Source organism: Propithecus coquereli, unplaced genomic scaffold (assembly GCF_000956105.1).
Source record: "Propithecus coquereli isolate 6110/MARCELLA unplaced genomic scaffold, Pcoq_1.0 Scaffold470, whole genome shotgun sequence".
NCBI lineage: Eukaryota > Metazoa > Chordata > Mammalia > Primates > Indriidae > Propithecus > Propithecus coquereli.
In genome coordinates, this window is record NW_012150508.1 from 923,668 (window position 1) to 939,298 (window position 15,631).

At 39.6% G+C, this 15,631-nt stretch overlaps 1 protein-coding gene across 1 annotated transcript in view; it reads right to left on the reverse strand.

Annotated features, from left to right (window-relative positions):
* The window catches only part of HSD17B12 (hydroxysteroid (17-beta) dehydrogenase 12), a 160,448-nt gene extending 145,719 nt beyond the window's left edge, over nt 1-14,729 (reverse strand). The window contains exon 1 of the mRNA XM_012655324.1: nt 14,339-14,729. Coding sequence (XP_012510778.1) covers nt 14,339-14,498 — 160 coding nt within the window. The 5' untranslated portion in view covers nt 14,499-14,729. The remainder of the gene's footprint in view (nt 1-14,338) is intronic.
* Nucleotides 14,730-15,631: the final 902 nt, after the last annotated feature.

Below are 15,631 nucleotides of genomic sequence, written 5' to 3' on the forward strand. Positions count from 1 at the left end.
GATATACAGAGAAGTACCTTTCTACTCTTTCATCATCATCTTTCTACTCTTCTACACCTCAAATGTTGCTTCTTCCAGAAAACCTTCTCTAAGCCTCTGAACTACGTTAGTGTTCCCATAGCTGGCTCCTAGCACACTTTTTGGAGCTGCTTATATAATGTCTGTGTCCTCTGTCAGATCAGTGGAGATAGAGATTATGGCTTTCTTGCTTGTCACTGTATCCCCACACCCAGCACTGGGTTTGGCACATAATCAGCACACAATAAATAATTACTCGCTGAATGAACAAATGACCCAATTCCATTGTATAATCATTACAAAGGTCATTCAGATAGCCAAGTAAAGTCTAAATTTCTTTTGGTTGAACCTAAGCCCCTTTTCCTTCTTCCTTATCATTCGGAGGACTTAAAAAAAAAAAAAAAACTAACCAAAACACCTTCTTCAGTCTATCGGCTGTTTAAGAATCATCATCAAAAAGTATCATTAATATTATTTTCCCAGTAGTTTTTTCAAGTTCATATACTGAAACGCAGTAATTTTTTACAACCCACCTCTAAGAAAAGAAAGCAGACTTAAAACTTTCTTTTCTCTAAATGTAATAAAAATAAACTAAGATATGGGGCCACTAAAAAATAAATAAATAAGAACAAAATACTATTCTCTCCATTATTATAGTAAAGTCTTCACCTATGCTTCTATGGACCTACTTAAACCCAAAACAAATTAAAATTCTATTATTTTTTATTTACCAAACCCATTCTTACTGACTGCCCTACCTTCACCAGCAATCTCCAATCGGTGGGAAATACTGGATGTGCCGTGTGTGGCTCATCACTGCATAGCAACATCCTGAAGTTCCAAGTGTTGTGTTTTGTTTTTAATCAATTTCAGAGGCGCACATCAGAACTAGCCTATAGCAGAATCCCTATATAACTGTCAAAATTATGAGCAAATATTTAGTACAGAAATCATCGGAAGTTTTTGTTTGTTTTTTGTGGGGTTTTTTTTAGAGCATTGGAAGTTTTAACACTATTATAAACCAAGCCCTGGTATCAAGAATAGATATCTGGCAAAAAAGCCTGCTTGGATAATCCAGTCTTCTTCTAGGGCTAGTCCAGTTGTTTCCCAAAATGCATGATGTTAAGATTCATCTAATCTGTTAAAAACGCATGGTCCCATGTTCTTCTCTTTGATTCACTAGGTCTGTAGTAAAGCCCTAGAATATATATTTAACAAGCAACTGGACTAATTCATGGGGTCCATGTGAGTTTGGATACTGCCATGGCATAAAAAGATTCTAACTTCCAAGCAACATTTGAGGAACTCTCCAACTTAGAAGCTCTTGTGCAAGTATTCCAAATTGCCTTAACGTCACTCTTATTCAGGAACTTTGGCAATAAATTGGAAAGAACATGGAGCCTAGAGTCAGAAAACCTAGATTCAATTTCTTCTGCTATTTACTAGCTGTGTAATCCTCACGGCGTCACTGCATCTCCATATAGTCTTGGTATATTATGTGGAAATAACAAAACCAATCCTACCCTGCCTTGCAGAGTTGTTGTGGAAATCTTTCAAGAATACTTGGGAAGGACTTTGTAAATTAAGATGTCATCATTACAGTAACATTTATTAATTCAGGCTCCCTAATTCAAAATGTGTGAATGTTGTTGTCTAGCCCAATGTGGTTTTTTTCCCACATTATCTATAAAGAGATCATCACCTCCTTTCACATAACAAGCAATGATAGGCATTGAACAGACAGATAAGCAGTAGCTCACTGATCCACAGCAAAATTATAAGATTGAATGTGCAAGATCAGGGGTGCCTGTTTACTGTATAAGCACTGTTTGTGACAGGACTGGGAGTCTCAGCTTTCACTAAAGCAAGGCTGTCAATATTTCTACTGGAAGGTAGTAAGGTTGTAAGCAGTTCATGCCAGTCATTAGAGTAAAACCAATCTGGAGAATGAGTTTTCTAAATACTAAGAATGTTAAGGGAACTTTAAAACTGGTATTTAAATTTCTAAAAAATACTGCATCCTTTGCTGGCCACCTTGAGAAGCATATAGTAAAACAATAAAATAATTCCTTGGCAATTCAGTGTCAACATAAACAGCAATTTGGGGTATAAGCACAGCTGAGACTATAGGTAAGAGGTACTGGATCAACCAACTTAGCTTGTACCACTATATACAATGAACAAGTGCCCCCAGTCTTAATGTCTATGTAGGGTGTACTAAGAGCACAGCATAATGGTGCCATCAAGGGTGACAGAAGTACTTGTCATTTCTTTGAGAGTTCAGGCTCTTGTACAGAGAGGGCTGTCTTTTTTCTCACACCAGTTGAAGGAATGTGGGATGAAGTCCAGTTCTGCCAGCATCCTCATCATTACTATTAATCACCTCTGCTTTTCCTCCTCACCAGTCTTCCTCTAATTCATCCCTGACAAATCTCTTCTACTCTGTTGTCAGCCTGCTTCTCATCACTCCTCTCACTGCTTTTAATCAATCTACACTAGATGCATCCACCATCTTCTGTCCTTTGCCACTGACCTGGTTTGCCTGGCTGTTCTCTAACTGGATGCATAATCTTCAGCAAGTCATTACCTCTTCCAGCACATCTTTCCCTAATATTTGAAGAGGCTGCTAACATCTCTTCCAGTTTTGCTATTCTATCATTATTCTCTTCTGCCTCCTGATGAATTTTCCGTATTCTCAAGTGTCTCACAAAATGGCTTTTGCAAAGATTGTCAACCAACTGTAGGATTCACTGCTTTCCATAAGGCAAATAAACTATATGCTCAATGCTCTGTGGTTAACTTTCTATCAGTTATTGGCTCTATATACTTACCATTCAATGCCTTTACTACCAAAGATCTTCCAGGGAATTTGGTTCAGTTGTCTCCAACAATTCAAAAAGCGTGACAGTTATAGAACACTTGGATTCATTTTATCAGGCCTTCAAAATTAAAAACTACATTTTGGCCAACATATCCTAGAATTTAATTTTTCACAAATTCATCTTAGCCTTACCAATTAGCAAGGTTTTACTGAAACTTTAATTGGAAAAATCTTTCTTACTAAAAGAAAATCTACTTGTAAAAATTTTGTAAAGAAGACTTAGTGATGAATAATAAATATATTACCAAAATTCTATTAATATTTAAATATTATATGTGGCAGAGTGTTCAGTTCCCTGCAACAATTTCCTAAAACCACAGATGAAGAAAGGTCAGCTTGTTACCAATGCTACTCAAGGACATCTTTTTGATCTCACTGCATTTCACACTTTCAAAACTATTATCATGACTGTGCTGTCAGAACCCTGTAACCAGTCTTTGTCTAACCAGCCTTAGTTTATTTTCAATCTAGCCTTTTAAGGTGTATGGCACTTGAGGTTTTAAAACAAAGAGGAAAAATAAGTGTACAAATTATCTTGCAAAGTAAAACAAAAAATACAAAACCAAAGCAAAAACACCCCACTCCCAGTTGAAACACACCAGAACTTCAAGGAAAAAACATTCATTCACTAAATATTACAGTACGCTCTGGAACAAATGAGGTAATACATGTGCACACACATTTCTAATAAATTGAAGTGTGAAAAGGCCCACCAAAAAAAGAACAAAACAAGTACTATCAGAGTTCCAAAAGTGCATAATCAGTTCGATCTGGGCAGCCTCCAAGGAAAAAATTCATAATCTGCATTCTGAAAAATAGGTAGAATTTCACGAACAGAAAGAGTGAGGAAGAGTGTGGAATAGGAGAAAGAGCACCTCTGGCAGAGTGAAATCAACACTCAACCACCACTGAAATCTACTAAACGCCTCTGCATAAGCAAGGCCATGGAAGCAGGAAGTAGGAAAGCAAAGGCACATCTGGGACACAGGAAGTCATCCAGGGATGCATCCAAGGAAGGTGCATAAGGAGATGACACCAGAAATAGACATAAGGGCAGGATCAAAAGGGGCCAATGAGCTTGATGTTTGCAGAAACATTATGAAACTTCTGAAGTTTTTGTGTAAGATAAAAGGAAGGGGTAACTTGTTTGGAGGCTTTACTGGTAGATTAAATTTTCGCAGGAGTGCATGTAAGATTTGGTAGGGATGTGATATAGTAGGGGAACACAGATGAAGGGATGGATGTGAGAGAAACTGCAGGGGTAGATTCGGTAAGAGTTGGGAATTTCCTGTCTAGATGTGGAACGGAAAGTGCGATTCTAAGACTTAGAAATGAGGCAGCAAACTGGCCACTTGCTGCATTTGGCCCATTGACAATTGATTTGGCCGACAGAGTAAACTTGAGAAATTTGCAACAACCTTAAAAAGAAAATTTCCATATGAAAACCTAAATTTGAGATTCTGGTGAAAAATCTGAGAGGACTGTGCCAACATCACCTGAACAGTGTCCCAAAATGCATTCACACCTGGCCCACTTCACTCCCTCACTTTACCTGCCTGAGACATTTGAATTTGCCATTCTTGATTTAGGGCTGCATGACTAGCAAGATGACATAATTAGCAAAAGTAAGGAAGTCCGGAACAGGTTGGGGAGAACAGAAAAGCTAAATTTTAGACATGCTAGGATTGAAGTCTTTGATAATCATCCTGAAGGGATACACAGTATATCATTAGAAATTTGAAGAAAAATCTGGAAAAGATGGATATAGATAAAAATAAGAATCATCCCCACAGATAAAAGTGACAAGCAGATATAACAACAATAATGATATCAGCTAGCATTTCCATAGCATTTACTACAGAAATGTCAGGTACTGTTCTAAGTATTTCACAGCCATTAAATAATTTAACCTCATTTAATCAGTACTTCAAACCTGTTATTATCCCCATGAGGAAACTGAGGCACACAGAAGTTAAAGTGATAGAGCTTGTAAGTGGCAGAGTTGGGATTCAAAACCAGGTAGAGCATGGTTTCAGAGTCTATAGTAGGAGAACTTCTTTATGAGGTTATAGTCTATTTTGGTTTTAGATAAATAATTTCATTTTTAAAGGTTGAGGTATTGCTAATATTTCTTAGATTTGTAATAACTTAAGAGACCGTAGAAAGGGAAGATAACCCGCAAAAATACATTACCCCTTAATCTCAAAAATACTGGAAGCCAGATGCGGTGGCTCATACTTATAGTCCCATCTGCTGGAGAGACTGAGGCGGGAGGACTGATTGAGCCCAAGAGTTAGAGACCAGGTGGGGCAACAAAGCAAGACACTCCTCACTTTAAAAAAAAAAAAAAAAAAAAAACCTGGAGACTGGGCACAGTGACTCACACCTGTAATCCCAGCACTTTGGTAGGCCAAAACGAAAGGATTACTTTAGGGGAGGAGTTCAAGACCAGCCTGGGCAACACAGCAAGACTCCCAACTCTACAAAAAAAATAAAAACATTAGTTGGGCCTGGTGGCATGCGCCCATAGTTCCAGCTACTCAGGAGGCTGAAGTAGGAAGATGGCTTGAGCCCAGGAGTTAAAGGCTGCAATGAGCTATGATTGTGCCACTGCACTCCAGCCTGGGTGACGGAGCAAGACTCTGTCTCTTTACAAAGACAAACAAACAAAAAACTAGAATACCTTACTTAAAAGATATTTTCATTTATTCAACAAATGTGTACTGGTACTATGTGTAGGCCCTGCTCTAGGTGCTGAAGATACATAAGTGAACAAAAAAGACAAAGATCACTGCATTTATTTTACTTTACATTCTAACAGGGGTAGACAAACTAGAAACATCAAAAGTGAGCGAAGTATACAGTAGGGGAGATGGTGACAACTGCTATGACAAAAAGCAAAAGTAGGGTAGGGCCATAGGATCAGATTGGGGTGGGGAGAGAGGACTATGAGTTTAAAGGCAGAAGAGTTAGTTCTATTGAGAAGGTGATATCTCAGAGCAAAGACTTGGAGGAGGTAAGAGTCAGCCACAGAAGAAGAGAATTCTGCGAAGAGGAAGAGGCAAAGGTCCCAACCGTTGCTTTGCAGCAATGCCAACCCTGTTCAAGACACAGTAAGAGGTGAGTGTGGCTGGAAGGGAGAGAGTAAGAGGAAAAGTGGGCAGAAATAGGTTAGAAGTAAAAGGAGGCAGGAGGCAGGAGGCAGGTAGTTTAAAGCCTTGTTTAAAGCATGGGACAAATTTTGTGTTTTAATCTGAGTGGGTGAGAATCTGCTGGAGAGATCTGGGCAGAGCAGCACATGAGCTGACTCAGGTTTGTCAAGGATCACTCCAGCTGCTGTGTAAGAACCAACTGTAGGGGAGCCAAGGTGGAAGCAGAGAGGTAGGAGACTGTTATTGTTATCATGGAAGCAAGAGATTTTGGTGGCTTAGAAATGATTGGATTCTGGATATTCTGAAGTTAGAGGCAGTGGGATTTCTTCACAGACTGTATGTGGAGAAGACTCAAAGATGACTCTAAGGTTTTTTACAAATGGAATTGAAAAGTTACACATAACCAAACTTTTCTAAGTCCATCCTATCTTAGATTCACTAAGGAGAACCAAATATAAAGGAACTCCTTAGTAAATCGTTTCAACCAAGCAAGGAATTCTTTTGCAGTTGCACTAATCACCTCCTAATTGATCTGTTCATAACTTCAGATTTTCAATAGTATAACTGTTGAGAGAACTACAGTCAACAATCCCTTTTCATCAAATAAGAGTAATTTATACAAACAAAAGATGTTCTTGGCTAGGAGTGGTGGTTCATGCCTATAATCCTAGCACTTTGGGAGGCAGAGGCTGGAGGGTTGCTTGAGGCCAGGCGTTTGAGGTCGCAGTGAGCTATGATGACACCACTGCACTTTAGCCAGAGTGACAGAGTGAGACTCTGTCTAAAAAAAAAGGCTCTTTTAAGTAAATCTTACTTGATATCCATAAAAACACACAAAGGACTACACTAGAACTTCATTTACATCTCATTTCCTCGTCATAAGATTCCTGATGAAGAAAATTATGCTCAGAGGTTAACTATCTTGGCCCAAGGTCAAATGGCTTAGTAAGCAGCAAAGCTGGTCCTTGCCTAGCTGACTCCAAAGCCAATCTGTTTGTTAGCTGTACTGTTTCCCAATTTAATACTCTTTAGGTACACTAATTGTTCAAATTCTTAAATTGTCTAGCCTTTCCTCCCTTCCTGCAATGATAGGTTATTTAAATAGAAATAATTTCACTTAATGGTGGCAAAGATAACTTTCCAGAAACTGGATAGTCTCCCTGGAATTGCCAGTTAGAGATAAGGCAAATGCCTTGTTTTGCTAGACAAAAATCAATAAATAAAACAAAGCATTCCTTCTGATACAGATCTGTGGCAGGCTTTTCAAGTATCACACCATGGTATTATGTTACCATGAGAAGCAATAACCCAGTTTCAGGGTTCATTCAACAACCCTATCACTCAGTCCCTGGTAAGAGAACTTCTCATACCATAGTGATTAAATTCTTCCCCCAGAGAGAAATGGTCTCTGAGAGGTGATAACCAAGAAGTGCACAAAAGTGGCCACCCTTACTATAAAGTATAAAATTGCATTTTTTTAAAGGCAATTTTAACTGAGATTATCTGAATGACTCATACTGGTATATCTCTGTATGGCAATGTTTTCTCAAAGAAGGCGGGCAAAAACTTCAGGGAGGTCATAGAAACAAGAAACTCTGTTCATAGTTGCAAACTCAGCTACGTTATCCTTCTTCTTAAAATCCCTCCATCGCTTTCTATTGTTCTTAGGATTAAGATTAAGGGACCTGCTTGCTGGCTGGCCTCTTCCTACCTCTCCAGTCCCATGGCACATCGTGCCCACACTTTGCTGCTATAGCCACTCAGGCCTCGTTTCATGAACGCCCTGCTCTTTCCTGCCTCTGGAATTTAGCACCTGCTGTTCCCTCTGCCAAGAATGTTCTTCCCTTTGCTACGCCTGCCACTCTTCACCTGGCTAACTTACATTCAACCTTCAGATCTCAGCTCAGTCATCACTTTCCTGGGGCAGTTCTAGGACTTTCCCACAGCACAGTTTGTTCATTTGATTACCGTTTGCCATCCCTCTGGGCTATCATAAGGTAGGCACTCAATGGTATTTTTGGTGGAGGGATATACTTGTACTCTCCCCAAGCCCAGCAAAGGCTTTTGCTCACGTTGCCTCCGCAGCCTTCATCTCAATCTATCCCAGAAGATATGCACGTGAATTGCTATGGTTTGACTTTTTGCTAAGGATGACAAGAGAAATGAAATAAAGGATCCACTATTTTTAAAAAAGTTTCAACTTAAGCTTATCTACAAATAACATTTAACAGCATTGGAACTGATAATTCAAATCCATTTACCCATGTATTCTGAATTTATAAAGTTCATTATCTAAACCTTCTGACAAATTTTTTCTGAAACCAAAAGAAATAAATTATCCTCAATTCAACCAACCAAAAAAATTAGTTTTAAAATACAACACTCTCCGTTGTAAGTAGCCATGGTAATTTCAGTTTTCTGAAGGCGTAGTCACCCAAATATTAACTTTTTCTTACTAAACTTTATCCTGGCAATTAGCTAAAGTGATTAGAGCATAATGAGACTAAGGCTAATAATACTATTAATAATAACAAGTTATTAAGCACTATGTAGTATCTGTTTTACACAGAATAAGTATTCTCATTTACCCTTCACAATAAGCTTATGAAACCTGCTTCTCTAGTAGAGAAGCTAGAATTCAAGTCTAGGTTTGGGTCGCCAAGATCTCAGGTTTGACCTCTAAATAGGAAAGTTAGTGTTGTACAGAAAGGAAGGAGAAGAACAGAAAAAAAAACAGGGCAGGGGAGGAGAATGGGGGCTGATTTGGGGTTGAGGGGAGAAGATATTCTAATTTGGGGAGTTCAGGGGCTGAATCCATAATTCCAGGAAACCTCCCTCTTTGGTTTTTCCTCCAAATCAGGTAAAGTAATGCTTTTAGGTCTAATCCTTCAGCTGCATCTAGCACTTTAAGGTTGCCCTGCCAACTCAAATCCGGAGAACTTGTTCCATTTAAGCACATGGACTCCCTTTTGGGAGCTGAAGTGCAGAATGAACAAATACTCAAAAATTTTTATGACTGGGCCAGGCGCGGTGGCTCATGCCTGTAATCCTAGCTCTCTGGGAGGCCGAGGCGGGCGGATTGTTTGAGCTCAGGAGTTCGAGACCAGCCTGAGCAAGAGCGAGACCCCGCCTCTACTAAAAATAGAAAGAAATTAATCGGACAACTAAAAATACATAGATAAAATTAGCCGGGCATGGTGGCGCATGCCTGTAGTCCCAGCTACTCCGGAGGCTGAGGCAGAAGGATCGCTTGAGCCCAGGAGTTTGAGGTTGCTGTGAGCTAGGATGACGCCACGGCACTCTAGCCCGGGCAACACAGTGAGACTCTGTCTCAAAAAAAAAAAACTTTTATGACTAAGTTTATTTGTTTCTCTGCCCTCCCTCACTTGCCCTGTCTTTTTGAAAAACATGGCCTTTGTAATGACTACTGTGATCAACATCAGCTCACCAGCAAGAACAAGTATCTACACTCTAATACTAGAGTTTCATGAATGTCAACAGGAGCATGTTACATTTACCAAGCTGAACCTCCAGAGAGTTGTTAAATCCATTCAAGAATGCCAGAGTGGTAAACAGAAAATAGCATTCAAAGTCCAGTCCAGCCATTCTGATGACAGTCAAACCCTTTACTTTGTTAAGCACCTCAGTGACTTTCTACCATTTTCTCATGCAGCAACAAGATTCATGGGTGCAAATTTGAAGAAAATCCCAAGCTACTTGACCCTAAAATGTGCTGACTATTCTGCAATGCTTCCAGAAAAGCCACACAGGTGCAAATTTGAAAATGTGCCTTCAATCAAAAAGCTTTTAATAAAGTTCACAGAGTATAAAGAAATCCACTCCCAAGTACTTATCCTGTCTATAGACCAATCACCAACATACAGTGTGTGAATGCTGCAGAATAGATGACTTGGCTTCAAATCCTGACTCTGCAATTCACTAGCTATGAAACCATAGACAGGGAAGTAATTTACTTAAGCCTCAGTTTTCTCCACTATCCACTGAGGATAATGGAGCACAGATCAAAGAGACATTAAAAATAATCTGTCAAGTGTCCAGCACACTTCAAGCATTCACTCAATAAATGGTAGTGATGCTGGGCACGGTCGCTCACACCTGTAATCCTAGCATTTTGGGAGGCCAAGGGAGGAGGATCGTTCGAGACCGGGAGCTCAAGACCAGCCTGGGCAACACAGCAAGACACTCTCTCTCTAAAAAAAAAAAAAAAGTCTTACACTCAGAGAGGGTCTAAGGCAAAAAATAAATAAATAAATGGTAGTTATTAATATTTCTTCTGGGTTTACCAATTTAAATAATTAACATTTCATGCTCTGCGCTAGCCTGACGCCATGGCACTCTAGCCCAGGCAACAGAGCAAGACTCTGTCTCAAAAAAAAATAATAATAATTAACATTTCACATATAATTTTTCAAATCATGTGATACCTCAAAACCTAAAGAAAGGCACCTACTATTAATAGTTACTTAAACAGTCTTCAGCCATTTGAGGTAAACCTTGTGCAGTTATCCAATGTGAAAACAGAAATTATGATCATACCTGTGATTTTGAGAATCCTTTGATTCTTGGAGGTTGGCTATGCAAAGCATGTTTTGATGAATGGCTTTTCCAGAGGAGAATTTCACCACCCTACTCTCTTTTTAAGACCTCATTAGTCACTGAATCAGGAAAACCATGGAATACTACAGAGCCAAATGAGTTCCATCAACATCCAAAGCTGCAACATCTCAGAGATTTACTAACGTAAATGTGCAGAGGGCAAAATGCAGAGAAGACCATTTGTGAAATCTAACCTCACTCCACAGAATGGAATATTATACAGTAATAAAAAAGAAATGGAAGTACTGATTCCATGCTATGATGCACATGAAACTTGAAAACATTACATTAAATGAAAGAAGCCAGTCACAACTCTACATAGAAAGTAGATTAGTGGTTGACTAGGGCTGGAGTGGGTGGGGCTTGGGGAATGAGAGCTAATGGGTACAGAGTTCCTTTTGAGGAGGTTGAAGATGTTCTGAAATTAGATTTGATGATGGTTGCACAACCCTGTGAACCTAATAAAACCCATGAATTGTACACTTTAAATGGGTAAATTGTATGGTATATTAATTACATCTCAATAAAGCTGTTTAAAAAAATCTAACTCACTGATTAGTGAATCCTTTATTATTTGCTGCCTGGAGCAATATCCTCTCCATTCAAAACTAAAAATAAGTGCTCAGAGTGCTGTCTTGTGTTTACACTTACAAAATATTTTGCCTTTGGAAGTATACTTACCTTGCCTTTGCATCTATCATCTCCACTTTATTTCGACAGCAATTATTTTAGATGAACTCCAGTAATGGAAACTGTGCAAATAAATGCAAATTTTATCTATGCTCAAAGCAAATTCTACAGATTACATTCTTTATTGCTCTACAGCAATGACTGTTCTTTGCTTTATTTTGCACAAACTGCCTTTGTTAGCAACCTTCTTTTGATTACTTGCTATACTGACCTTCAAACAACTGACACTCTACTTTCACAGGATCTTTTTGTTCTCCTAAGAAATATAGGAAGTACCTATATAACAACGATAGGCAAAGGAGTCTTACCTACTAAATTGGCTATACCCACCTGCTAGGGGTCTAGTTAAACCAAGCTGATTCACTTGAAAGGAATGTTCCTGGAAAGAACTCGGAAAAAGAGATGACCTAGCTCTTAATCAGAAGACAGAGATAAATTAGAGTATAAGCCAAGTAATAGATGGTCTTAAAAACCTAATGAGACTAAGAAATCTCTTATCTAGAATATTTTTACTAATTGCAAAGCATACCTGTATTTCAGGTTTATTCAGAGTTTTGTTCCTAAGTTTAGAAGAGCTTATCTGATCAATATGCCAGTTACTGTGGGAAAAGACAAAAAGTGAGAATCCATGGTCCCTGCCCTTCAGATCCTAAAATCTAAAATAAAGATCCTAAAATAAAGTGGAGATGATAGATGTAAATTAGACTCACATGAAGAAACTAAAGAATAACAAGAATAAAAATATGCTATCAATTCAACATATTAGTATAGAATACTTAAAAATATTTAATTGGTTATGGAGAAGAAAATATTAAACAAACATTAGTACTAGAAAGGAGGTAATGCCTCCCTTAATACTGCTTCGCACTAGCATTTATTCAAAGGAGTCCGCATGGGAATATACAGAGCCTCGAGAGTAAGATAGCAATTTTATAGGGGGAAAAAACTTACTAGTGCTATTTATATACAACAGTTAATTCCAAAATCATAACTTTAGTTAAACAAATTATCTATTTTTAATCACATTTTAACCCTAACTATTCAAGTGTCATCTCTGCTAGTTTGTTTTTTTTTCCTAATTATTTCAGTTTACCCCTCCAAGTGATATAAAGAACCTGTTTAAGATGAGCTGCTCTTAATTTTCTTTGTTTTTGAAAGGAGTCCCTGAATCTGGAGAGATAAAGAAAGCATCTTCTTTTATGATCCAGGCCAATTGTAATATTATAAGTAACAATTTGATCACTTCTGCTTAAACACTTAAAAAAAAAAAGATTATCCAACAATCCATGGTAAACTGAACCCGTCAATATTTCACTTCAATTATGACAATATGATCCTTTCTGCTGTCCCAGCGTTCTAGTTCAAATTTCATATCTAAATCTTATAGAAACACTTCCCCTAATTTATCCATTATCCCTCCTCTGGGGCCAAATCTTTTCAATACAAATGTTACTTATGAGATGACAATGTCACATCACTTGACTTTTACTATAGACTCATATACACATGACTTGGACTTACCATTTGAACAATTAGTCAGTAGATAGTTAGACAGTTAAAAAAATAATTATTAATAACATCAGTCTTTGCTTGCAAATTACAAAATGTAACCTTGATACAATTCCCTGTGGCATGAGCGTCTTGTGTAACTGTTGCAAAAGTTGACAAATTTTCCAAAGCTGACAAAAAGAACTTGGGCAAGTCAATTATGAAATCATACATAATCTTAATTATAATCAGGCTGAACACTTCACTTTCTTTACCAGAGAATATCAAAAGATAACAGGTGATTGTGAAACAGAAGTACTATAATGTTAACAGTGGCCTCACATAATGGAAAGATCTCACATATGTATGCATTACTACTTGAGATGTTTTCTTTTAACGTTTATGTTAACATAAACCCAAAAGGTTAACATATTAAGTCTTCCCTACTAAGTTGTTTAAATATTTTTGAATGAACAACGTAAAGAACAGAACATGGAGTAACATTATTCATGTATCTTACTTGAGCCTAGTCTGCAAGCTATACCTAACCACCCCAAAATTAAATAAAATGCTTAGGAAGTGAACATTCAATTATAAAACATCAAAATCAATAATCACATTAGAGAACAACCACAAGCATATCATAAGCAATCACTTAATAAAAAAAAAGCCAAAAGAGATGAAAAATAAAGCAAAGAAGGAAACAAAAAAGGCAGAAAAAGAAGAAAAGTGAGTGCAAAACTTCCCTGCTGGTAATTTTCCCAATTTCTCCAGTCTGACCTTTGTCCTCCATTTTTAAAATCCTCCGACTAGATAGAAAAAGATCCATTATGTTTAGCTCCTTTTTGTGAAGATACTTTTTCCTACAAACGTCCTTCTGCAAAAAGTAGTGTTTTTGCTTTCCACAAGAGTTATCGCTTTGAGGATTGGGACTCCAGAACAGTTTAGTGAGGATTTTCTTTTTAAGGGCTTTGTAAACTATATGAAATAGCCCAAATCCATGTGAGTGGGGACGTAAGGTTCCACAGAGCAAAATGACTTTTGAAATTCCACTCACCTCCAAAAAGCCAAGAGAATACTATGCATCCTTAGCGCAGGGCCAGTATTCACACCAAGGGAAAAACTTTATTTTAAAAACACAAGTGGCGAACCAGGTGGGTCGCGTGTGACTAAGGAGGAAGCAAGGCGACTGACTCCGGGCCACGAACCCGGAACGCCTAAAGAGACACAAGCTCCAGGGACTCAAGTTTTCTCCTGCACCCACCAAGCAGCATTTTAGATTCCCGGAGTTGAGCCACCAGTGTATTTGGTATTTTAAAATTCTACAAGTAGTCTAAGCAAGCCGTAAGATGACTAAGGGAGTCAGGGCGGGTACGCGAGACGCGAAGCCTCAGAGAGGAAAAGAGAGCTGGGGAGAGGAAGGAAGGCCAAGCGCCGGACCCGAGCCGCGAGCCGCAGCAGGAGGGAGGCCGCGGCGCCGCATCCAACTCACCTGCCCATTCACCGAGCCCGGGGCCAACCCCTGCCTCGTTACCCACGCCCCAGACCCGAAGGGCCGTGAACAGCGAATACGAGACGCGCAGGACCACGTAGGCCACGGTGCCCGCGCCCACCCAATAAAGGAAGCTGGCGGCTGGGAGAACGCTCTCCATGGCTTTCGACTAGGCCTCACTATCTTGGTGAATGAAGGTAGTGAAAAATGAATGAATGAAGCAAGAGGGAGGCGGAGGCGCCCGCTGTGACGGTGAGGACGGTACTAATAGGCGCAGCTCTTACACCGCTTTGGACCGAAACCCCGCCCACGGCGCCATATCCGTGTCGCCATTGGTGATTGCGCGTAGTGCGGCAGGCATTGGCTGACTCCATTTCAGTGCCCCGCCCACGCCTCCTCCAGCGCGCACCGTGCTGGATTTCCCTTCTGAGGCAGTGGATAGCCCACCTGCCAATCAAGCTTCAGTCCCACCCAAGTGCGTCACCACTCCCCAGGATTCCTCCAGACAGAGGCTTGTCTCACCCCACCAAAGTGCCCCGGTCTCTCATTGGCTGCAGCCGTCCTCGCGACCGCGGAAGACTGTGCTCCGATTGGCCAATCACACGCAGCCTGCTTTGAGCTCTGGTTTGAAGAAGGAATGGGATTAGTGAAGCTGCTAGTGAATGGGAAGGTGGTAGTAAGCAGTGGGCGTGGAGCCTTGGTTTTGTTTCCCCCTCTTTATTAAACACTAATATATCACTAAGTGTGTTGTCATTTATCCTATCAACTTTTCCGAAAAGAGCTGGCAGTCTTCTGTCTCCACGCCTTCCCTGCCGCACGCATTCGCTTGGGTTACACTCACTGAGGGCCCTCTAAATGCCGGACCTCCCTTCCGCGCTGAGCGTTAAACAGCGCTGAGTCCCCAGTGATTTGGAGTTCAGGGCAAATGACTTGATGGAGTCAAATAACTATACTACACAATGGCGTAAGAGCTGTAAGGTGAATGAAAAGTAGACTATAGAAACACAGCTTACTGAACAATTAGTTTTGGAAAGGGAGTCTATCTTTTAACTGTTCCTTAAAGGAGGATAGAGAATTTGACTTTTTTTTAAATTTCCGTTTGGTGCGGGGAGGGGATTGTGGAATGGAGTTTCGAGTCGGTACAAAAGTGTACAGTCATGAGAACTACCTCAGCAAAGTTCCAGAGGAGGAAGACTACAAGGTAAGTTTAAGAATTGTGCAAGGTAATGAATGAAGAAGTGCTTTACACTTACTCTGTCACCCTCCCTTCTAGAGTTTTTGTTTCCTTTTCTT